This window comes from Podarcis bocagei (genome assembly GCF_964188305.1).
Source record: "Podarcis bocagei genome assembly, chromosome: 12".
In the NCBI taxonomy this organism is placed as follows: Eukaryota; Metazoa; Chordata; class Lepidosauria; order Squamata; family Lacertidae; genus Podarcis; species Podarcis bocagei.
Genome location: NC_138137.1, coordinates 6,285,979 through 6,311,246, shown reverse-complemented (window position 1 = coordinate 6,311,246; position 25,268 = coordinate 6,285,979). Strand labels below are relative to the sequence as shown.

General features: G+C 42.8%; 1 protein-coding gene across 3 annotated transcripts in view; it reads right to left on the bottom strand.

Moving 5' to 3' along the window:
* ELMO1 (engulfment and cell motility 1) overlaps nt 1-25,268 on the bottom strand; it is a 330,457-nt gene that overhangs the window by 236,401 nt on the left and 68,788 nt on the right. For all 3 annotated transcript variants that reach the window (XM_081165141.1, XM_081165139.1, XM_081165140.1), the window contains exons 3-4: nt 3,007-3,047; nt 1,585-1,657 (exon numbers count right to left, since the gene is read on the bottom strand). In XM_081165141.1, the coding sequence (XP_081021267.1) occupies nt 1,585-1,657; nt 3,007-3,047 (114 nt within the window). The remainder of the gene's footprint in view (nt 1-1,584; nt 1,658-3,006; nt 3,048-25,268) is intronic.

Genomic DNA, 25,268 nt, shown 5'->3' with positions numbered 1-25,268 from the left:
CAAGACGGAAAACTCGCTAGACGAAAGAGTTTTCCGTTCTGGAGGTGCTTCGCAAAACGAATTTCCTATGGGCTTGCTTCGCAAGAGGACAATGTCTTGCGAGTTCCTGCTGTTTTTTCCCCCTCCCCCCCCTTTTCCTAAGCTGCTAAGCCGCTTATCAGCTGATCCGATCAGCAGATAAGCCGCTAAAAGCTGCTAATAGCGCTAATCCGCTAATCCTTCAATGGGCTTGCTTCGCAAGACAAAAAAACCGCAAGACGAAGAGACTCGCGGAACGGATTCTTTTCGTCTTGCGAGGCACCACTGTAAATGCACGCCAAGGCAACAATTAGGGCACCTCTCTCATGGAGATGGCAAGTGTTATGCAACTCTTGAATCTAATTTCTATTAAGATACCATTTAGGGGAGAAAAAAGGGAAGTGGCGGCAACAATACTTTGTTTGCCTAACAACCAGCTCTGGGTATGTCTCATCTAGGTTTCCTGTCTGCTGCTTCTCGACAGTACTCCGATTATGAATAAGTGCCAGCTCAACTATACTTTCTAAAGAGGTTTGGACACAGCAGTCCACAGAGCTAGCAAAATGGTTTTGGTAGAAAAGGATTTAATTTTGCCCTCCTCTGCCCACAGCCTTACAACACAACTGAGCATCACGCAAGAAAACTGCTTGCTTACATCACTTGAGGGTACAGAGAGGATGTTGCTATGTGCTTGAATGCTCTGCCATGTATAGTTTTATTTCAGGAGAAAAGGATTCTTCCCTTTGCACACTAATTTTCTGTGTGTGAGACTTTATTTTTGGTGGGCAAGTCTTTCAAACGGCCACCACACTCACCTGCTCTCTTCAGTGGCAGAGTTCAAAAACTGCTGTTTGCACAGATAAATCCTTAAGTATTAACATGTCCACAAAAACCTGAGAGTCAACTTTATGGAGCCTCCCTCACCATTTCAGAACCAAAGAGTTGAATTCTTGAAAGCCGACAATGCCATCCTCCACTTGAAATGATTGGGGAGGGGAGAATAACTAAACATGCATTTTAGGAGAGCAGTTTCAAAGTAAGTGTTGGCAATATGAAGAAAGGACATTCTTCTAAGCAGGCGGTTTAAAAAAACGAAACAGCCCCTACAATTCATTCATTAATATTTATTCCAAATCAAGTGCTCTAAGTTCAAGATCCTTCTCTAGACCCAGTGACATACCAGCAGCACTGGAAGAACTGGCACAAAAAAACCTTCCACAGTTAATTCTGATACAAGTTGCTTTATTAAGAAGCAATTACTGTCAGTATGCGGATAATGCTTATCCAATTAAAATCTTGTCTAGAAAGCCCTCCAATACCCCAATTATATTTCTAACCACAAAAACTGAACAGCTACATTACCAGGAGACAGAGTTCAGACCAATAGGATGAGGCACAGTGAGCCCATTATAACCCACTTGGGTCTAAGTTCTGTAAAAACCAAGGTAATAATGCACTTTCCCTCAACATTAGCTCTGAAACTGAATTGTCAGCGTGAAGAGCATTTTTTAAACAAAAAGAAAGAAAAGAAAAGGGCACAAAGGATGTCCAGAGGTGTTTTCTTACCTTTTCGGTGATGTAGAAATTGGTACTATCAGCATGTTGCAGTGCATAATACTCGTGATTTGTAAGAGACCACCTTAAAAGGTACAAAACAATTTTATTAGGAAAATGCACTTGGATGACAGAAGCCAAGAACCATTTTTAGCTTTTCGCTTTTAATTACATGTCTGAGCACAGAACACTTGGGTAAATCTAGAACCAGAGGAGGGAACCTCCAGCCCATGGGTCTAATCAGCAGCTGTTTGGGCCAAGACACACCTACCTGCCCTATATCTGACATCATACCTGTATCACATCAGGTGTGATCTTTACAGCAGGTAAAGATGCAGCTGGGCCCGAAAAACATGGTGGGCGGCACCTCAAAAGCCCTCCAGCAAAATCCTTTGCAAACCCTGACAACCAGCTAATTGCCAGGGCCTGGCAAAGCGCAGCACCTTTGCCTGCATCGCTAGATTACAAACCACGTATGCAAAAATGGGTTGCCTGACGCCACATGGGCAAAAAATATATGTGTGATGTCAGGTGATTGACAGGCGGGCATGGCCACCCACTGTCAAACTTGGCCTATGGAGAATGGGAGAGAAAGGAACTGGTTTGCCAGATGGATCCAGTTCTTCGCTCCTAATCTAGAGAAGGGTTTAAGGAGCCTATTTAAAGATAATGTGCATTTCTTTTATCCATGCTGGAATAATTTCAGTCAAGTCCCTAAGCAGTTATGATTCCCCTGAACTAAAAAAGAAAAAAGACAAATGCAAGATTTATTTTTTAATTTATTGCACAATCTCTCCACTCCCACACCTTTCGTTCTCCAAGAGGATCCTCACAGGATTGAATGGAATAGTCTGCCAGTGTACAGGAAGGCAGCTTAAATGCCACTTTGGGATGAGGCCACAGGCCTCTCATTTGCAGGTAATTTCCTTGGGGAACTGAACATCTCCTGCCTGCGCAGAACTCCATGCAAACACCAAAGTTTGCCTAAGCACACTCGAGAGAGTCACGTGTTCTGACGCTGTTAAAATGTCCAATTACAACTGGGGAGAGTTTGAATGACCTTGGGATAAGTCACTCTCAGCCTAACCCACCTCACAAGGTTGTGTTTAAAGTCGGGGCAACAACAATGTAAGTCACATTGAACCTCTTGGAACAAATATATATAGTTGTCCATTACTTATGTGTGTAATGTACACATTTGTACATATAAATGTAATAAATAAAATTGTCTTTCCCTTCGTTCTATCTTCAAAATGGATGAAATAAAATTGAAGCCCACACCTTAGAAACCAGTACTGTGTGTATGTGTGTGTGTGTGTGTGTGTGTGTGTGTAGGCTCCTGGGAGGTATTTGAATTAACTCGCAAGAGGGAGAAAATATATCTGAGAACTGTTTATTTTGAGAGTTGAAAGCACAGCAACAAATAAAACTCACCCATCACAGGCTTCCTTTATGATTGCTGACAATGGCTTTTTCTGAGGACAAAAAAGGAAAATGCATTGTGTGAGAACATCAGAGCATAGCCTTCAGTCGATATTTGCAATACCAAAAGAAAACTTGGGCCGATTTCTGTTTAGTGTGCAAATGTTTGTTGAAAATTGATATATAATCTATGTAAAACAACCAAAATGGTCTGAAAAATTATTATAAACTCATTAGGTAGCCCCAAAGCAGAGAAACCAGAGAAACTGTGGTTCTTTGGGTAGAGGATGATATATAAATTCAATAATAATAATAATAATAATAATAATAATAATAATAATAATAATGTTTCCAGTTACAGTTCTCATCATCCTTGACCATTAAGCATGCTGGCTAGGGCTGATGGGAAAATGAGGAAGAACTGTGATCTGAATTATTGAGAACGCTCCTAGTACTTATTTCTATTTCTGATTAATGACAAATTGCTATTTTATCTGTGGTTAATTTTAACTAGCATTGCTCTGAAATATGGCAACTTTAAAATCATGGGTTATCAAGCTGGCTTCCTTCAATAAACCATAGGCAAGATGAGTCCCAGCACAGAGTTCAAACACAACATTATACAACGGTTAATCAAAATAACAACCATGGGCTTGAAGTTGGCTCGCTTTAACAAACCACTGTAAAAATGAACAAGAATTTCTGGAGTTTGAAAGTAACAATGAGGTCAAATAAAAAATGGAGGTAGATTCTGAGGAATTTTAACATTAATATTGAGGCTACTGATTTAGGGCTGGCTCAGGACATCATGGCTTCCATAAGAACCATGGAATGGTACTATCACAGCATTCCCACAATGCATGTGGCTGGTGACGCCCTGAATCTGGCTTTCTCAGTAGGGCAAGAAGAGAGTGATCTGAAGGTATGAGGTCTTGCCACCTTTGCCTTGTCGTGGTTAGATAGCCTCCTGTTAAGATTTAGGCTGCAGTGGCTGCTCCTCTGCAAAGGTTTGGAGGGGCTATTAGAATGGTCCACTCTCAGAGTCTGAAGATTTCCGTTCCAGACGACTCCAGGGTCTTTTCCGTCTGACAGCCCTGTTGAAGCTCTGGGTTAATTCTGTGGTACATAGCAATGATCTGAGCAGCTCACACCATTGTCCCTCTTCACCCTCTTGAACTTTGATGAGCCCTAGTGGCACGGTGGTATCCCTCAGAGCTATGGGCATTGCAGCTTATTGGAAGACTGCTAGAACACAAGAGGAGGACGACCCTGAAGGTAAGCAATTGAACAAAAGTGTGCGCTTATTGTCAAGCATACTTTGTGGAAGTGAAGGCGGCGAAGAGGAGATACTTCTTGACCTCCACTGAGTCCTCCGTTGCTCAACACACCTTCCTCTGAAGTCCCTGTGGAGGTGCACTTTGAATGCAAACAATGCAGGCAAGCTAAACACTCCAGTTGGGCTCACTAATCAGTGGCTACAATGAGCCCCCTTTCTCAGCACCAATCACTTACAGCCAGATCCATCCAACTACGTTGGGGAGAAAAGCACCAGGGATGAGGACAGTTGACATTTCCCTTTTGCTTTAAAGATTAAGCCCACCCCACTCCATTTACTAAGCAAGTGGGGTGAAGGTAGGGTTAAAATAGTCTGGGTTGCTGCTATAATTTGGTCTTCATTTGCTATAATTTGCTATAATTTGGTCTTCAAATACTTTGGTCTTCAAACAACTGAGCTATCTGTTAAAATTACCAAAGGGGGGGGGGGGCAGGGACTAATCTGACATATTTGAGATTTCCCCTAATTCTCTGGTCACTCAACCCTATTTTTGGGGAGGCAGAAGTGTCTGACTACTAGTGATGATCATTAATGTTAAATGTAATTAGGTCCTGGATATTAAAGGGTTTGGTATTATTTCTTATACTCACTAGCATCTCCTAGACAGAAAAAAAAGACTTCAGATCTCACAGAAAACATTGTTCTAATTGATACACAGAGCAATTCACAAACAACTTTTTAAAAAAGTTGCCTTTCTTACATCTAGGTGAACAAATGTGTCATAACTAAAGTGTATTTCATAGAATCATAGAAGTATAGAGTTGTAAGCGACCCTTAGGATCATCTAGTCCAAACCGCTACAATATAGGAATACAGTGGTACCTCAGGTTAAGTACTTAATTCGTTCCGGAGGTCCGTACTTAACCTGAAACTGTTCTTAACCTGAAGCACCACTTTAGCTAATGGGGCCTCCTGCTGCTGCCATGCTGCCAGAGCCTGATTTCTGTTCTCATCCTGAAGCAAAGTTCTTAACCTGAAGCACTATTTCTGGGTTAGCGGAGTCTGTAACCTGAAGCGTCTGTAACCCGAGGTACCACTGTATGCAGTTGCCCCATATGGGAATCAAACCTGCAACCTTTTTGCAATACCGAGTTTGGCAAAGCTAGCTCTACATTATACAGAACTGCTTTTTCCTGATTCACTATAGTGAATTCAATAAATGCAATAAACACCCATTAAACAAGATAACACTAAATAATCTGCTAAAATTACCCACTAAACCAGCAGTATGAATTCCAGTATAGCTCTCTCTGCTGTGCTGCACCGTCTGGCTAAAGTTACTTTAGTTTCAAGGTCCCCAAAATAGAAAGAACACTGTCTGGTCTGGAGATGTCACAACATTCTGAACACTGCTGCAAACATAAACACTTGTACGCCTAGGAAGAAAAACCAAAGCAAAAACGCAAGAGCCATTTGGATGAATAAGTGATTGTCACAAAGATGACGTAGATTGATTAAAGCAGTCACCAGGAAATAAACACATCTAGTCAGTTTTGTTTTGCAAAGAGTGGCCTAGTTTACATGCAACACTAAGCCAACGCATGGCTTGGTGCGAATGAACCAATGTGTGGCTTCTCATAGAGAAGAACATGGCCGCTTTGCAACTGCTCTGGTCCTGCTGCTGCTGCTGCTGTGAGCTAAGCTGTGGTTTGGGTTAGCATTGTCTCCAAACCTGGGCTCATGGTTTACCACATTTGCCACATTTCCTTAAACCTCTGAGTCAGCAAGTTGGAGTGCGGCTGCTTCCAGAATCTGGAATGACGGAGTTCTTACACATGGAGAACGGGTATTATGTGGCACCTACAACAGCGCCAATTCCACCCACAAAGTGGCCAAGTGGGCGCATGTGGGATTAGGCTGTCTAGTAGGTGAGCAGATCCCAAGTTGTTAGGGGCTTTAGATACTAATAGTAACACCCTGAACCTGGCCTGGTAGCAGATGGCTGAGCACTGGTGTTATATGCTGACAAGGCCTCACTCCTCTCAGCAATCGCGCTGCAGCATTCTGCATTAACTGCAAGTGCAATTATGTGTTCACCTCGGCTTTGCTCTAAGCAACAAAAGAAATTTGAGATCGCTATAATAGTTTAAGCTAAGTATCGTCTATCAAGGAAAGCCCTCGTGGTTCCTGCCAAATATCCTCTCCATAGTAGTGACTATTCTGGGAATTTCTGCACAATAATAGATGTGTATAATGAGCCTCTGAATAACTTAAGTACAAAAGCCTAATTAAGTCCCGGAACCTTTCCCATATCTAATGCAAATAGGCACCTTTAATCAGTTATTAATTTATCCTAGGAAAGTAACAAATGCATACTGTAGCAAGCATCTTCAACCAGTAATTGGGTTAATCCTAAGCATACATTCTCTGGAAATGTATCTCCATCTTTCCCTACAAAGTACAATTCATTCACCTGGTTGCAAGCTCTGATTGCCCAGTGACCCCCTCACGACCATCCTGTTACCCTGCAGCAAGGTAAACCTGTGTCCTTTGTCAGTTAATGAGATCCTCCTTTGTGCTACAGATCACACTTGTCTTGAAGCTTCCTTCTTGTAAGTGAGCATCTCTCAGTCCACAGAGCTGAGAGGAGCATTTGGGGAGGGCGGGAGGAAGAAGAGAAGGTGCAGTCCCAAAGGGGAGAGGGGCACAGACAGGCTAAGAAATGGTCTGGGTTTCTCGCTCCCCTGTACAGAGCCGTAGCTACAGGAGGCTAGCCAAGTTTTTGGGCCCAGGTGAAGCCTCCAGAGGGGCACTATTGAGGCTCCCAGCCAGTGTGTGTTATGCAAATGCACATGGAGGGTGCCAAACTTGGCCTTTGACCCAGGTGAAATAAAGCCTAGTTTCACCCCTGCCCCTGTCTATGAACACCCTGACAACCAGGTTGAGCTTTCATACATGCAATCTTATATTCAAAAAGACAAAGGTGCTGTCAAAACAAAAAAAACGGTATTTCAGTATTGACAGACCAGTCATCGTTATTTTAGCTAACGGAATTAGAAATAGATTCAGGTAGGTAGCCGTGTCGGTCTGACGCAGTCGAAATATATAAAAAAATAAAAAAATTGTCCAGTAGCACCTTAGAGACCAACTAAGTTTGTTCTTGGTATAAGTTTTCGTGTGCATGCATACGTCTTCAGATACACTGAAACAGAAGTCGACTTCTATTTCAGTGTATCTGAAGAAGTGTGCGTGCACACGAAAGCTTATACCAAGAACAAACAGAATTAGAAATAGCAAAGCATGGCTTTTCAGGGACTCAGAATTTGCTCTTCTATTTCAGAGGCAACTTAGCACACTTGATCCCTGGAATAAAAGGCCCCTAGGAAGTTAACAAGAACATAAAATCAAGAAAGTAATGAGATCACCCCCTAAGCTGCCTCTGCATTCCCCCTCACGAGCCATACTTCCCATATTTTCCTACTAAGGAAAACCCATCTTCCGCAGAAACTGCTGCTTGCCTTCTATCACTGTGCCACTGAGAGCGTGCTCACTCATGGCTTATGTGTGTGGTACGGAAGCTGTACTACCCGGGACAGGATGGGGTTGTGCAGGGTTGTTAAGGCAGCAGAGAGCATTGTTGGCTGCCCACTCTCCACCTTAGAGCAGATTTATGCCACAAGGTGCCATAGGAAGGCACTGGACATAGTAAAAGATCAATCGCATCCTGGTCACTGTCTCTTCGAGCTCCTGCCGTCGGGACGGAGATACAGGACGATGAAGACGAGAACGAGCCGTCTTAAGAACAGCTTCTTCTCCAGAGCGATCTCGGCCCTGAATGGGAAGCCCGGACTTTGAAAGTTATCTAATCTCCCTTGCTGTATTATACTGTATTGTTTAATTAGTGTTTTTATGGAGCAGTCAAGTAATTTCGTTGTCCCCGAAGGGGGCAATGACAATAAAGATATTATTATTATTATTATTATTATTATTATTATTATTATTATTATTAGATAAAAATGCTTCTTCTTCCCCCCTTTTCTTTCTTACAGCACACAATTTGTCTTCAGCATTAAAACACTAACAGCTGTAAGCTGTGTATCTGAAGAAGTGTGCATGCACACGAAAGCTCATACCAAGAACTAACTTAGTTGGTCTTTAAGGTGCTACTGGAAGGAATTTTTTTATTTTAGCTGTAAGCAAAATGGTCTTGGAGCACTCCAGGAAGCCTTCCACGCCCGTTCCGTGCAGCGAGTGCCATCAGTTATGTAACTCGTGGCTACAGAGCAGACCTTGGCAGGCGAGAAAGATCAAAAGTGTAACACAAGTATTACTACAACGTGCCACACATGCAACATCCTCCCCACCCCCCACCAACAAAAGAGTCACTGTCTGTGAAAGGGAGAACTGGGTTTGTAAGCCGGCTAAGCTGTTATCTCTCCCTCTGGAAAGAACTGTGTATCCAGAGTCTTTTCGGAGCACTGGTTTCTGCTATCGCCTGATGTGGAACTTTTTCCCAAAACGTAACAAAAACATAAGAGTCTACATTTCAGAACTGTACAGTTTAATAGAAAAAGGAAGCCAAACAACCAGTCCTTTTAATGATAATATTAAGGCCTCTCTCTGTGTGTGTTTTTCCTTCTCTCCAAACACAACATCCCCATTCCTCAAAATGCTGGTTTTTTTTCCCTTGCCCAATTGTAAATATTTGCCTGGCGTCAAGGAGAAGGAAGGGTGGTTATTTTTCATTTTGTTAATCCCTCGGCCAGCTCAACAATGATTATTATTATTTTTGCTAACAAATGCATTTTACAAGGCAATTCTGCATCAGTACTTCTTAAATGAAACACATTTCTTGATCTGAAGCCATAATTTGTGGACTGGATGCATATTAAGGCCCAGGAAACATGTGCTGAGGTCCCCATCACAGGTCTAGGGGGACAAAGTGCCACCAGGTTGCGCTCAAACTGAGATACAACCAGCACATATTTTCATGGAGTCCCTAAACACAACTGCTGCAATTTGCAAAATCCAGCAATCCTTTCTGGTACTACTATCCCAGGCTAGCTAGATTTGAGAGTTACCGTAATTTTCGCTCCATAACACGCAGTTTTTTGCTCCTAGAAAGTAAGGGAAAATGCCTGTGCGTGTTACGGAGCGAATGCACTCGACCGGAGCCATGGCTGCCGTCAGTCAAGCAAAGCGGAGCCGCTTGCAGGGCTTTGAACGGCTCTAGCTTTGCTTGCTTTACAGCCAGGAGGAGGGGGAGGAGCTGAGGAGGAGGGAGGGAAGGAGAGCCATGGCAGCAAAGCGGGCAGCAGCCGCTTACACGCGAGGAGGGACAGACGGGAGCCATAGCAAGCCGGGAGAAGGCAGGCAGTTCAAAGCCAGCAGGCGCTTTTAAAGTAGCTGGTAACAGCTGCTGCAGCCTCAGCTAGCAAAGGTCCCAGCGCTCTCTAAATGGAGCAATGAGGCTGCAGAGGGACAGGAGGGCTTGGATCAGGAAGGATAAAGTTTAAGCAACCAGCAGCAAAAAAAACCCAAAACCAACCTGGAGCTCTGAGCCACGAGCGCAGTGAAAACCAGGAAGTAAAAGAAAAGGCATTCCCCCCCCCCCCGCTTCTCTTTTTTTTTTTTCATGCGTAATTTTTATTAATTTACAAAAATCAGAGCACAAAACGCAAAACAAACTATAACAAAACCCATATCCACTCACTTAAAGAAAAGAAATTGACTTCCTTCAGTCATTCCACGAATCGTCCAAAACAACATTTAACAATAAATCCGCATTTCCATATTTGTAATACCATAAGTCATTCTCATTCGTCCCTTTTCTTTTGGCATTACCCTTTACCTCTTACAGAGCACTTTGAAAACCTACTAGTGTTGTTTGTTCATCGATTAAGCTTTTCAGATATTTCGTAAAACTTTCCCAATTTTCAACAAACCTCTGATCCTTTGTATATCTAATTTTACATGTCATCCTGTCCATCTCCACATATTCTAGTAGTTTACTTCTCCATTCCTCCGTTGTCGGTACACTCTCCTGTTTCCAATTTTTTGCTATTAGGACCCTTGCTGCCGTTGTTGCATATTGGAACAATTTGTAATCTTTCTTCTTTATCTCCTTTCCTACCAGACCTAGCAAGAACGCCTCTGGTCTTTTATTAAAGGTGTATCTTAACATTTTTTTCATTTCGTCATATACACTTTCCCAGAACCCTGTGACCTTTTGGCATTCCCACCACATGTGGTAGAAATTTCCCTCCTTTTCCTTGCATTTCCAACATTTGTTGCAGGATCCATACATTTTGGCTAATTTAACCGGAGTTAGGTACCAGCGATGAAACATTTTCATTAGGTTCTCCTTAAGTGACACACAGGCCGTAAATTTGAGATGTTGTTTCCAGAGTTTTTCCCACTCTTCTAAATAAATATTGCGGCCGAGATCTCTAGCCCAGTGTGTCATTACCACCTTAACCTCCTCATCTGCTAAGTTCCAGTCCAGTAAATACTTATACATTTTTGATAATATTTTTATGTTGTTCCCCAAGATCTCGGTTTGGAATCTAGAGTTTTTGTCGGCATAGCCTCTATCTTTGACATCCTTCCTAAACATATCATTTATCTGGTGGTAGTGTAGCCAATCATATACTTGAGATTTAACCTGATCGTACGGCTTCATTTTCCACTTTCCTTCCTCCTTCATTAACAGTTGTTCATAAGTTGCCCAGTTGACTCCCATGTTAATCTTTTTAATAGCCATTACCTCTAATGAAGATAGCCATTGGGGTGTTCTGGGTTCTAACATTTCCTTATACCTTTCCCAAACCTCCAACAGAGGGCCCCTAAATATATGATTCCCAAATCCTTTGTGGCCCTTCTTCCGCCCGTGCCACAGATAAGCGTGCCACCCGTATCGGTTATCATGACCCTCTAAGTCTAACACTTCCCCATCTTCTAGTTTTATCCAAGTCTTTACCCAGCATAAACAAGATGCCTCGTAGTATATCTTCAAATCAGGTAGGGCGAAGCCTCCCCTTTCTTTCGTATCCGTCAGTATTTTAAACTTAACTCTCGGCTTCTTCCCCTGCCAGATGAATCTGGAAATGTCTCTGTGCCAGACTTTAAATATCTTTGTACCCTTGATGATGGGAATATTTTGAAAGAGAAACAAAATTCTTGGGAGTACCAACATTTTGATTGTGGCTATTCTACCCCAGAATGTCAATCTAAGCCGGCCCCACGTTTCTATATCCTTTTTAACTCCTTTCCATACCGTTTCGTAGTTGTTTTTAAATAGGTCTATATTTTTTGGCGTTACCCATATCCCTAAGTATTTCACCTTCTTTGTTACCTCTATTCCTGTTTCTCTTTGCAAATCCTCGATTTCACCTGCCTGCATATTTTTAGCTATTATTTTTGTTTTCCTTTTGTTTAGTTTGAAGCCTGCTACCTCCCCGAATTGGTCAAATTCTCTGAGTACCTCTTTTGTTGAGTCCAGTGGTTCTTCCATTGTTACGACCAGGTCGTCTGCAAAAGCTTTAGTTTTGTGTTCGTGCTGGCCGACCCTGATACCTTTGATTCCTTTGTTATCTCTAATGGCTTTTAGTAGAACCTCTAATATCATTATAAATAACAGTGGGGACAGTGGGCATCCCTGTCTTGTTCCCTTAGTTACTTTTATTTCTTCCGTCTCCACATTGTTTATTATTAATCTTGCTTTTTGTTCCGTATATATTGCTTTTATACCGTTGGAAAATTCAATACCCACTTCCATATGTTCCAGTTGCTTCCATAAGAATTCCCAATTTACGTTATCGAACGCTTTCTCAGCGTCCACGAATAACAGTAAGCCTTGTTTGTCACACCTTTCTGTTAGATATTCTATAATATTTATAATATTCCTTAAGTTGTCCTTCATTTGCCTGCCCGGCAAAAAACCAGCTTGGTCTCTATGGATACTATTTACCAAAATAGTTTTAAATCTTCTTGCCAGGACTCCCGCAAAGATCTTATAGTCTACGTTTAGTAAAGAAATCGGCCTATAGTTTTTAATTTGCTCTAATTCTGAATCTTGCTTTGGAATTAATGTGATCAATGCCTCCTTCCACGTCTCCGGTATTTCTCTTTCCTTCAAAATATTATTCATTACTTCTTGTAGTGGATTCAGCAGGGCCGATTCCATCTCTTTATAGTATCTGCCAGTAAACCCATCTGGGCCGGGGGCTTTCCCATTTTTTAAATCTCTTATTATTACTTTTATTTCCTCCGCCTCAATCGGGGCATTTAGTTTCTCTTTGTCTGCCGCGGGGATCTTATTTATCTTCTTAGATATTAAGTATCTCTCTATTTCCCTCGTCTTGTTCTTTTCTGTATTTCTAAAAAGTCCTCCATAGAAATCCAAAAAGGCTTTCCTTATCTCTTCAGGTTTATTTATCTCTTCTCCTTCCACCACTATCCTATTTATCATATTCTGTTCCTTTCTTTTTTTCAGTTGCCAAGCTAGTATCTTCCCCGTTTTGTTGGCATGTTCGAAATTCCTCTGTCTCAGTCTTTTAATTTTCCATTCTATCTCTCTATTTACCAACATTGTATATTGGGATTGTAAGACTTTTATATTCTCTTTTATTTTCTTATTTTTTGGGTTTTTATTTAGTTTCTGCTCGTTTTCTGCTAATTGTTGTATAATTTCTTTTTTCCCTTTTTCCCTTTTTTTATTCTTAATTGCACTCTGTTGAATGAAAAAACCCCGCATCACCGCCTTACCTGCATCCCATACCACCTTAGGCTTTGTGTTATTGCCTAAGTTATCTTCGAAATATTCTTTTAGTCTGTTCTGAGCCTTTTCTACTACCTCTTGGTCGTCCAGCAGGTAATCCTTCAATTTCCATCTAAATAGTCTGCTTTCCTGCCCTTTCAATTCCATTTTTATTGGGTTATGATCTGAAATTGTTCTGACCTGTATCTCCACCCGTACAGATCTAGGGACTAGCTCTTTCGAGACCCATATCTGGTCTAGTCTTGATGATGAATCGTTAGGTTCTGAATGGAAGGTATATTGCTTTTCTATAGGGTATTTAAACCTCCAAATGTCTACTAAATTGCAGTTTTGGACCAGAGAGAAAAAAGTTCTAGGTAGCTTCCCTTCTTTGCCCTTTGTGTCCCTCAATCTGTCCAATTCTAATGACACCACGCCATTCATATCTCCTAATAATATAATTTTCTGATCGGCATATTCGAATAGCCTTTCTTCCAGCCTTTCGTAGAATTCTGACTTATTTACATTGGGCGCATATATTCCAACTATTATTATCTTTTCTCCCTGCCAATTTATTTGTACTGCTGATATCCTTCCTTCTTCATCTTTAAAAAGGGATTTCGCTTCGATTTGTTTCTTTATATAGATAACCACTCCTCTTTTTTTACTCTCGTCTGAGGATATAAATTCATTCCCCAATCTTTGATTGATCAAGGTTCTTTTATGTTTCCTCGCTATGTGTGTCTCTTGGAGACAAATAATATCTAATCCTTCCTTCTTCAGAATATGCTCAATTCGGTTCCTTTTCCCTTTGTCATTCATTCCATTAACATTCCAACTTAGTACCTTTAACACCATTGCGGTTTAATTAAGGGAGAGTGAGAGCAAAAAAGAAAAAAGAAACAACTATTGATTCCCTTTAAACTTCCCCCTCAGACCCTCCTCCTTCCCCTCCCTCCCCCCCCCGAACTCCCCGCCTCCCCCCCCAGATCCCCCCCGGTCCCGTCCCTCCCCCCCTCCCTCCCTTTGCGGCTTCAACTCTTTGTATTTCCTTAGGAATTTATCTGTTTCTCCTTGATTTGTCAATTTTTGTCTCTTACTCCTATAAGTAAAGGAGACGCCTTCCGGAAACTCCCACTTAAACTCAATGTTATTCCTTTTGAGTGTCTGTACTAATTCTTTGTATGAGTCTCTACGCTTTAGAAGCCTGACTGGAATGTCTTTGAAAATTATTATGTTGTTTCCTCCAATATTTAACCTTTTCTCTCTGTTCTTGTGGAGGATCTTATTTTTTATTTCCTTATCTTTAAATATAATTAAGCAGTCTCCTATGAGTTTTTTATTCTTTGGAGGTTTAGCTTTTAACCTGAAGGCCGATTGTATTGCCTTTTCTACGTCTTCTGTTGGTAACTCCAACCAGAGGGCTAATTCTGTTATTAGTTTCTCCTTTATATTTTCCCCTTGAGCTTCGGGTATACCTCTTATCCTAAGATTAGCCTCCCTCTGTCTTAATTCGTTCATAGCAATCCAATCTTTTAAATCCTCTTGATTTTTGTTTAAATCCAATATCTCAGCTTTGATTTTTTCTTCCTCGCGTCTTACTTCCTTCAGTTCAGCTTTTGTCTTTTTCAGACCTTCCTCCACTGTCTGTGTCCTCCTAAATACCTCTTTCATTTGACTTTTTATTTCATTCACTGTTTCATCTAACTTCTTATCTACATCCCCGATTCTATGCTCTACTTGTTCTAGTTTACGCTCAACGCTTTTCTCACTCTCTTTTATCTCCGCAAACATTCTCAGTATCTCAGCTCTGAAATCCCCTTCTTGCTTCGATCCCTTCCTATCCACTGGCGTGCCCCCTTCAGGTCTTTTCCCAGTATTTGACATTCTTAAACTTAGAAGGCGACCTGAACTTGAAACACACTATGATTACAGCACTCCTAAACAGTTGCCTGCTTGCTTGATTAGTCCCAGTCCTCAATTTTATCAGTCTTTAAATTACACAGAGTTCAGCTTGGTTATCAGTCCTTTGTCAGTCTTAAGTTGTAGAAAGGTCGTCTTATTTCTTTTCGCCGCCCTCCTTGGGGATAACAGTAAAAGTCCTAAAGTCCTAAAGTCTTTACTTTCAGGGAAGTTCAAGAGGTTGGAATTCAAGGAGGTGGAGGTCCTATATTCACGATAAGATGTGTGCTTTCGATCAGCACAATAAGATCTTAGAAATTTTGTCGGAAGAATTAGTTTTACAATTAACAAATGAAGATTAACCGATAAAAAGATTTACCATCAGAATCCTTAATCCATTTTTCCTGGAAGAAACCATAGGAAGGGAGGGTGAGAAAAGGGGGAGGGAGGGAAGGAGGGAGAAGGGGGGGAGAAGGGGGGAGAAGGGGGGGAAAGGGAGACCGGGGAGGGGGCGGGCGCCGGACTGCAAGGACAGAAAAAACAGAAAGGGAAGGTAGCGTCGAAATAAAAAGTTTTGATCGCAGTAAACACTCTGACCAGTAGATGGCTCTCTCTTTCACTACTAAGTTTTGAAAGCAGACACGCCGCGCAGGCAAGTCAAGCAATCCGGCAGTTCAAAGCAGGAGACCAACACCCAATCATTCCAATCAATGAGGAGACGGACAGGAACACATCCACAAAGTTTTTAGATCAGGTACATCCGTAGCACAGAAACATCCATGTTATTAGGTTGTTATATGTTTGTATATTCTGTTCTTGCAAATAGCGCCGTTGGCGCTTCCCTTCCGCTTTTCCGCTAGGCGTTATGCGGTAAAGATGGCGTTTCAGCGTCCTTTCCGTTTTAAACAAATGGTTATTGGAATAATAACTTCGTCCTCTGTTCCCTTTTTAAACACCTCTTTTTTAAGAGGGACAACAATTTTCAGAAGTCTTTCAGGGAAACAAAATAAACACTGGTAGCAACTCAATATATTTCTCTCTGCTCTGCGGTTTCTTTGCGATTCCGCCGATCCCTGGTAACGGCTGAACCCCTGTAACTTCGCTTTTTTTCTCCCCGGGATTTAGTTTCCAGCTTTTAGCTTTTTCCAGCTTTTGAAATTATTAAACCAACGCTTTAAATCCGTTCCCGGGTTTCTTACTTTTGGAAGCGGAGCGCTAATCTCCGGCGAGGACTGGGCTGTCCGCTGTTCGGGGGGGGGAGAAAATGGCTGCCTAGGACCTGCTGCTCAGCGCCGCTGTTTCCTTCACCTCGAACGGGTTACCTGACAGCGGTGCGAACCGGTCTCTGCTGGCTCCCTGTAACTCCGGACACCCTCCGGACGTGTTTCTGGGGTGCTCTCGCCCTCTAGCACCCCCTTTACCCCCTGTTTGTCGGACTGGGTTCGTGCTCCTGGCCGAATCCCTTCTCGCCCCGGAGACGCGCACCACCGGAAGTCCCCCCCCCCCCCGCTTCTCAGCTGTTTTCAGGCAGGATAGATTTGAGCATTGTCTGGGTCCTAGTGCCCCTACTGCTTTTTGTGCTCCATTGTATTGCTGCTGGTGGCTGCTTATCACTCAAACTGAACCTGATACCAGTAGCCACCTGTACAAACAAAGTAGAAGGCTGCAAGGAGGAGAGCTTTTACACAGCTAATAGCAAATCCCCTGCAATCCAAGTCCTCCTCACTTGCTCAAATCTATTCTGCCTCAAAACAAGGAGCGAAGAAAAAGGCTGCAAACTGTTAAATGGAAAAAACCCCAGGCACAGGGCAAATACCTTAAGTATACCTTTAAAGCAACAGTGCTCTTTCCCTCCCTGCTCAGCTCGCAGAAAAGCTGCTTCTCCACCCACCCCACGCGTGCTCCTTATCCCTTGAGTGCTTTTCCTTCCCTCCCCACTTAAAACGTGGTTACAAAGCACGGATCCACATGGATCCTCAGGATTTTTGCACTGGGTCACGCCAAACTCACCATCAGATCACATGTCTGTGGCCACAGCATGAACCACAAAAATCATACATCTACTGTTTCATTTAGAATATTTTTTTCTTGTTTTCCTCCTTTAAAAACTACGTGCGTGTTATGGTCAGGTGCGTGTTATAGAGCGAAAAATACGGTATGTACAACCAACTTCTCAGCTCAGGCTGATGATGGAGTGCTTTTCTCCAACATTTCTGTATAAACCATAGCTCCCTCTCTTCTTTCATTCTGACAATGGAATGGTAGCTTCATTTCCCCGGCTGGTATTGCACTTGCATGACGGTCCATAAAGCAAGCAGAATGTTAAGTGTTGCTGGGAAACAATGTGTGTCTATGTGGCAAGTCATTACATCGAGGAAGTTAAGTCTTTTAGAAGAATTCAGTGAACATTAATAGGATGCCAGTTTTAACGCTTGAAGAAAAAAATATGTGTATGACAACAAACTGCTTTTACTATTTGAAAAGATCAGTAGCACTAATAGTACATGCCATCTCCTTCTGACTAATCCTCACAACAACCCCAGAAGTCACTGTTATACCAATATTGCAGATTATTATCTGTAAAATAGAGATGAGGTGAGTTCCTCCAATCCAATGTTTCCTACGCTGCTGCATTTAATTTTGTATTTCTTTCCAAGTTTATATGGTATTATGTATTAGAACAATTGTTTGCAAGGGGTTAAATGTGGGCACTTGCATGCATGCACTCACTTCAAAGCTTCAGCAGAGAAAGGCAAACATAGGAATTCTGCTAACTAGATGCAGCACTGCTCTCCTTGATAGCAAGTGTCTGGGAATGCTCTGTCTTCTTGCCAGTACAGTGGTACCTCGCAAGATGAATGCCTCACAAGACGAAAAACGCGCAAGACGAAAGAGTTTTCCGTTTTTTGAGTCGTTCCGCAAGACGAATTTCCCTATGGGCTTGCTTCGCAAGACGAAACATCTTGCGAGTTCTTGCGAGTTTGTTTCCTTTTTCTTAAAGCCGCTAAGCCATTAATAGCCGCTAAGCCGCTAATAGCCGTGCTTCGCAAGACGAAAAAACCGCAAGACGAAGAGACTCGCGGAACGGATTAATTTCGTCTTGCGAGGCACCACTGTACTTCTGACTTCCGCGTACTGATTGCATTTCAACCATGTAATATTTTTTGTACTAAATGTATGTGCTGTCTTCCTTTGGAAAGCTCAGAACAGATTACAGTGGTGCCTCGCAAGACAAAAAGAATCCGTTCTGTGATTCTCTTCATCTAGCGTTTTTTTCGTCTTGCGAAGCAAGCCCATTGACGGATTAGCGGATTAGCGCTATTAGCGGCTTATCTGCTGATCGGATCAGCTGATAAGCGGCTTAGCGGCTTAGAAGAAGGGGGGGGAAAACAGCAGGAACTCGGAAGACATTGTCGTCTTGCAAAGCAAGGCCATAGGAAATTCATTTTGCGAAGCACCTCCAAAACGGAAAACTCTTTCGTCTAGCAAGTTTTCCGCCTTGCGAGGCATTTGTCTTGCGGGACACCACTGTACCGTATTTTTCGCACCAGACCACAAGGCGCACCTAGTTTTTGGAGGAGGAAAACAAGAAAAAAAATATTCTGAATCTCAGAAGCCAGAACAGCAAGAGGGACCGCTGCGCAGTGAAAGCAGCAATCCCTCTTGCTGTTCTGGCTTCTGGGATAGCTGCGCAGCCTGCATTCACTCCGTAAGACACACACACACTAGGAGCGAAAAAGTGAGTCTTATAGAGCAAAAAATATGGTACATGAAGCTCTCAGTGGTGTCCCACCCAGGTACTGGTCCAGCCTGCATCTGATGGGCTTGTTTACAACATTTAATGTGCCCAGACTTTCCACTGGACTAGTCACTTCTGACTGCACATGGCAGAGCACTCAATTCACCTCTCATCTTCTCTTCCCCCTTTTGATTATGCACTGTGACATACAGATCTCTTCTTGCACTCCAAAGTCACCCAAGATTGAATAACAAAATATATACATGTCCAGATATGCTAATTTCTTGAAACACAGACGATGCATTTAGCAATCCCAGGCACACAGCAATGCCAGCAAGTATCTCAAACAACCACATGGGCTGCTCCGTTGGCTAGGCAGGTCATCACTAACCATGCAGGCCTCTATAAATAGAGTTATAGAAAGCAATTTTAGGATGCGCTATCAAATCACTTTGTGTCAGATATGCAGATGACACAACCTTGATGGCAGAAAGTGAGGAGGAATTAAAGAACCTTTTAATGAGGGTGAAAGAGGAGAGCGCAAAATATGGTCTGAAGCTCAACATCAAAAAAACGAAGATCATGGCCACTGGTCCCATCACCTCCTGGCAAATAGAAGAGGAAGAAATGGACGCAGGGAGAGATTTTACTTTCTTGGGCTCCATGATCACTGCAGATGGTGACAGCAGTCACGAAATTAAAAGATGCCTGCTCCTTGGGAGAAAGGCGATGGCAAACCTAGACAGCATCTTAAATAGCAGAGATATCACCTTGCCAACAAAGGTCCATATAGTTAAAGCTATGGTTTTCCCAGTAGTGATGTATGGAAGTAAGAGCTGGACCATAAAGAAGGCTGATCGCCGAAGAATTGATGCTTTTGAATTATGGTGCTGGAGGAGACTCTTGAGAGTCCCATGGACTGCAAGAAGAACAAACCGATCCATTCTTAAGGAAATCAGCCCTGAGTGCTCACTGGAAGGACAGATCCTGAAGCTGAGGCTCCAATACTTTGGCTACCTCATGAGAAGAGAAGACTCCCTGGAAAGATGGAGGGCACAAGGAGAAGGGGACGACAGAGGATGAGATGGTTGGACAGTGTTCTCGAAGCTACCAGCATGAGTCTGACCAAACTGCAGGAGGCAGTGGGAGACAGGAGTGCCTGGCGTGCTCTGGTCCATGGGGTCACGAAGAGTCGGACACGACTAAATGACTAAACAACAACAACATCAAATCACTTATTTTGTTTCTGAATTCACCACTGTTATGGTTAGGGCGAGGTTAAACTGGGAGCGGGTGTCCCCAATCTGAACCAAGGCCTACAATGAAGTTGCCATGGGGTAGTAGCAAGGGCTTCAGAAATAAAGTGCATGTAATAGCTTGGATGGTTTGCGGTCACCGATCAGAGAGTGGAGGAGTAATCCGGTGGAAGGAGGGGCTGATAAATGAATGTGCTTCCTGAAAGCCACCCTCAAGAGGCAGACTGCCAGTGACCCTTTCCCTCTTTGCAGATTGTGCATGAAATCTCAACTGATATGAAATACACACGGAGACTCACTGTTTGTTTTTCTTACAAGTGAAACTGAGTATTTCCCCCCACCGACCACATCTTGATTTCAATTCGGCAGCGCCACTGAGAGCCAGTTAAAATGCTTCAGAGGTGAGTTTATAAGTTTATTGCAGGTCTTAGAACTTAGACCGGCTTTAGAACTGATGGGATGCAGAGGTCTGATCCAGTGCTGATCATGTACCTTTGCCTAATATAACACAGAAACTTGGGGCAAGTTAAATCCAAACCAAACTTTGGGGCATCAAAAATGCATCGCTGCTAAAACATCCAGGGAGCATAATCTTCCTATGATAGCCATGCTTAGGCAGGATACAACCATTTTTGCTATCAACTCTAATACCTCTTGTGTGCAATGAACTCCTTATTTAGTAAGAGGCACAGCATGAAGCTGAAGATTACTTTTTCTGAGCTGCTGTGTGAGGTACTAGAGACGTAATTCAGCATGTTCTTCAACATGGGAAAACTTTCAAGAATTTATTAAAAGACACATTTCTAAAACTTTGCTCACTGTTTGTTTCTGTAGGATGAATATATTCCTGGAGTTAATGACTGAAGTATAAGCAATACAGATGTTCTACTTGCCAAAATGTAAATAAGTTAATTTGCAATTAATTAAAATCATACGAAGCTCTACCTATATTGTCAATTTTTACCTCCAAAATGTCCCTAAACATGTGGAGAATAAAAGGCACAGATGAATAGTTGTAAGTGCTGAGCTTGGATAAGGGGTACCCCAATTTGAATCCTTGCTCCCACGAGGAAGGACTATAAGCTCAGAGGTGGAGCACACGCATTGCTTGCATCAGGTATCAGTTTAATCCAGTAATCTTCAGTAGCAGGTGATGGGAAAGACCTCTCTCTGCCTGAGTACCTAGAGTGGACAATACTGGGCTAGATGGACCAGTGGTCTGGCCTAATACAGTCATACCTCGGGTTAAATGTGCTTTAGGTTGAGTGTTTTCAAGTTACGCTCCAGGGCGACCCGGAAGTAATGGAGTGTGTTACTTCTGGGTTTCGCCGCTCACACATGCGCGGACGCTCAAAATGACATCACGCACATGTGCGGAAGCAGCAAGATGCGACCCGCGCACGCGCAGACGTACAGTCACTTCTTACGTTCTACTCAGGATGTGAACAGGGCTCCGGAACGGATTCCGTTCGCATCCAGAGGTACCACTGTACAAGGCAGAAACCCACGGCAACCATGTAACTCAGGGGCTAGCCAGTGTAACTTTACAGGATTGTTGTGAGGATACAAATAGCTCACATGTACACCGTTCTGAGCTTCTTGAAGAAAGGGTGAGATACGTAACGAATAAATAAAAGAATTAAGAAACTACATATTTCCTCCAGTAGTTCTTTTACTCAGAATGCAATCTAATAACAGCACCTACAGTAGTAGCCAGATTTGTAAAGGCAAATGTCTGCACAGGGGTACCTCGGGTTAAGTACTTAATTCGTTCTGGAGGTCCGTACTTAACATGAAACTGTTCTTAACCTGAAGCACCACTTTAGCTAACGGGGCCTCCTGCTGCTGCTGCGCCACCGGAGCACAATTTCTGTTCTCATCCTGAAGCAAAGTTCTTAACCTGAAGCACTATTTCTGGGTTAGCGGAGTCTGTTACCTGAAGCGTATGTAACCTGAAGCGTATGTAACCCGAGGTACCACTGTACACAGCAAACCATTAAGAAGAGAATTGCTTGGACAGCAAGCTGAATGACTCTCCAGGACTCTCCACATTCAAAGCAAATTGATATATGCAAGTGCAGGTCTTTTGAACTAGTGACTAGGCTCAGGAAGCCAACGCTTAAGGAAGGGCTTTGCATAAAGTCCTAGACGGGTTCCTATAATGCACAGTTTGTCTCAAAGGGGTGGTAAGAAAACTACCATTGCCCTTCCTGAAGGCTTCTGGTAACAGCAGCAGCTTTTGAAGGGGAGATTAATAAGTACATGCCTTTTATTCAGATTTTTAATTGTATTAATATAAATGTAAATTAGTTCTGAGATGCACCAGTACGAGTAATAACAGCACGAGCAAGAGCATTAAGAGGAATTTTGTAAGTGCAGCAACACAATGCTAAAAAATGGGGGTGGGGGAGGGCTGCTGCCATATAATAACCTTAAGGACATCATTGCATCCATTTCCATTGACATTGATGATCTGGTGTGGCAAAAGGAGCTCAAAAGAACTCCAACATCCTTATTTGGGCTGCACTGAATAGTGTTGTCTAGGCAACTCCATCACATTCTATGGCGAGTTTATGCTCCAAAGCCACAAAATAATTCCATTTGTATAATTCCATAGTTTCACCCAGATGTATGTTTTCCAGACTTTTGATAACTAGGACATGGGTTGGGGGAAGAGACAGAGGAGGCTGGATTAAAACAGAAGGCACACTTTGTGGTTTCTTACAAAACGTACATATATTTATCATGTTCTTAATCAACTTCCATAAGAATGTGTAGGTGTCTATCTAATATGTGAAGATAATGACATTAACTTTTGGCATCCTCTCCTTCCCTTTGCTCGCTGGTCAATGCTCATTAAGAGAATCACACTCTCTGGGCAATGGAAACGCTTCTAAGATTCATGATATACTGCAGGCTGTATCAGAAATCCCAACAAATCCTTTTTCCCTCCTGCGTGTAAATATCATTATCCATATATTGGCAGGCAAAAGGGGAAACTGATGCTACAAATACCCTCCCTGCTGCATGGGGCAAAGTGTGGCAGATGTCTGCAGCATGCTGGGTTAATTTTCAAAGCACATTTCAGCTCCTCTTGGGATATACTAGGGTGCCGGGATACGTGTTCTGGGAATCAGTGGCCAAGACAGCAACTTTAACCAACCATATATGTTCCAAACATTGAAGAGGCTACTTCTGATTTTGTTCAGAAAACTGGAAAACTGTAGGCTACAGTCCAATTCCACATGCCTACTTTATTCTCGAGCCTAGAATGCATCCTGTGCACAGTTCATGATTTGTCACAAGCAAAAACGACAGTAACAAATGCCACTGCAAAGCTTCCTAAAGTGAGTTGAATTGCACTACAAAAAAAAACTGCACGCAACAAACAGTTCAAACGATCTGCTAGAGGCAAGCCGGGGTGGAGGGAGGGAGGACAAACAAATCCGAGCTCATGTGGAGTGGCTGCATAAACACCTTTCCTGTCTTACCTATACTAGAACAGCAAGGTGTGGGGAGATTGGAGAAAAGATGAGATAAAGTGCTCCGACTTTTTGTTGGTGTGAAATTTCAGCGATTTCAGGAATTGGGCTGTTTGTTCTTGCTGTGCCTTGGATGAAGTGAAGGGCCTTGGATTCTGGCTTTGCAAAGAGACCTGGATCATTTTAGTAGTGTCACCACACTCATTCTAAGGTTATTTCCCCAGGCCAGAAAGGAACGGCAGTGGGGGATTTCTACTTGCATGAAACAGCAAGTAGAACAGAGCTATCTCCGCCACACATAGGTAGCTGCCAAGGGCTATAACTGCAGCAAAAGAGAGGTTGCACAACTACAATGAAGCACTGTTTTGAATTGGACAGATTTCTCTGCATCTAGCAGTCATATCAAGGTTGAGCCATAGACTGCACTCCAAGTTTAGCCAGATAGAGCTGAGGAAAACACAGGAGCACAAATGCATTAGAAAGCCTTTTGTAGATCCTTCTGTCCAGAAGAACCCAAGAACCGGCTTGGAAGGGCAAGTCTAGTCCAGCCCCTCGGAGTACTTCACTTTAACAGTTAAAAGGCATTCTGAAATTCGTTATGCTAAGTGCCAACTAGATGTCTTAAGTCACACAGCCAACAAGGAAAGCAATATTTTTATCTCCAACATATTATCCATAGTTCTAGTTACAAGTAGGTAGCCGTGTTGGTCTGCCGTAGTCGAAACGAAATAAAAAAAATCCTTCCCGTAGCACCTTAGAGACCAACTAAGGTTGTTATTGCTATGAGCTTTCATGTGCATGCACACTTCTTCAGATACCTGAAGTGTGCACACACACGAAAGCTCATAGCAATAACAACCTTAGTTGGTCTCTAAGGTGCTACTGGAAGGAATTTTTTTATATTATCCATACAAATTCTAATCCACCCTTCCTTTATGAAGAATTCATGAAATTGTATAAATCACACTGGGCAACAATTTTTTACTTTTTGAATGTTGTCTAGATTTCTACAACTGATTTAGGGTATTTTTGCACTGCTGAATCAGGAAATGGCATCCGTTTCTCTCCATCAGGTCAGGTTTACTGTAAACTGAATGGTGGGCATTGATAAAGGTAACTATACGTAAATTGCATGTTGCTTCACCATTTTTCAAACTTCAGGGCTTGAACTTCCATTTCTTGGAACTCCTGGAATGCTCAGCGGCAGGGAGGTCTCTCTTCAGAGTCCAACAGTAGTCAGCCATCATGACTGCATCCCAGCGACCCTGATACCTGGTCTCCATCTCTTTCATGTCCTGATGGAATCTCTCCCCCTGTTCACCACTCATTGAACCCAGGTTCTCAAGAAACCGGTCCATATGTGAAAATAGGTAGCGCATCTTGACGCTCATGTTGCAGCCCAGGTTTCTGAAAGCAGTCAGCATGTTGTTGACAAGTTCTGTGTAGTTTCTGGCCTTATTGTTGCCAATAAAGTTCTTCACTACCAGAACAAATGCCTTCCACGCTTCCAGTTCCACTTTGTTCATTGAGTTTCCGAACTCTGGATCTCTGATGAGCTGACGGATCTGAGGACCGTCAAAGATGCCAGCTTTCAACTTCTCCATGGTCAATCCTGGAAAAGCCTGGCACAAGTAAGGGAAGCAGTCACCATCCTTGTCCAGAGCCTTGGTGAACTGCTTGATTAAGCCGAGCTTGATGTGCGGCGGTGGGAAGAGTAGTCTGTCTCTGTCCACCAGAGGGTCATTGATGACGTTCCTTTCTTTGCAAGGCACCAATTCCTCCTGCACAGGCCAGTCCTTCTTCGTGTAATGCTGAGCACGGTCCCTACTATCCCACATGCACAGAAAACATGGGTACTTGG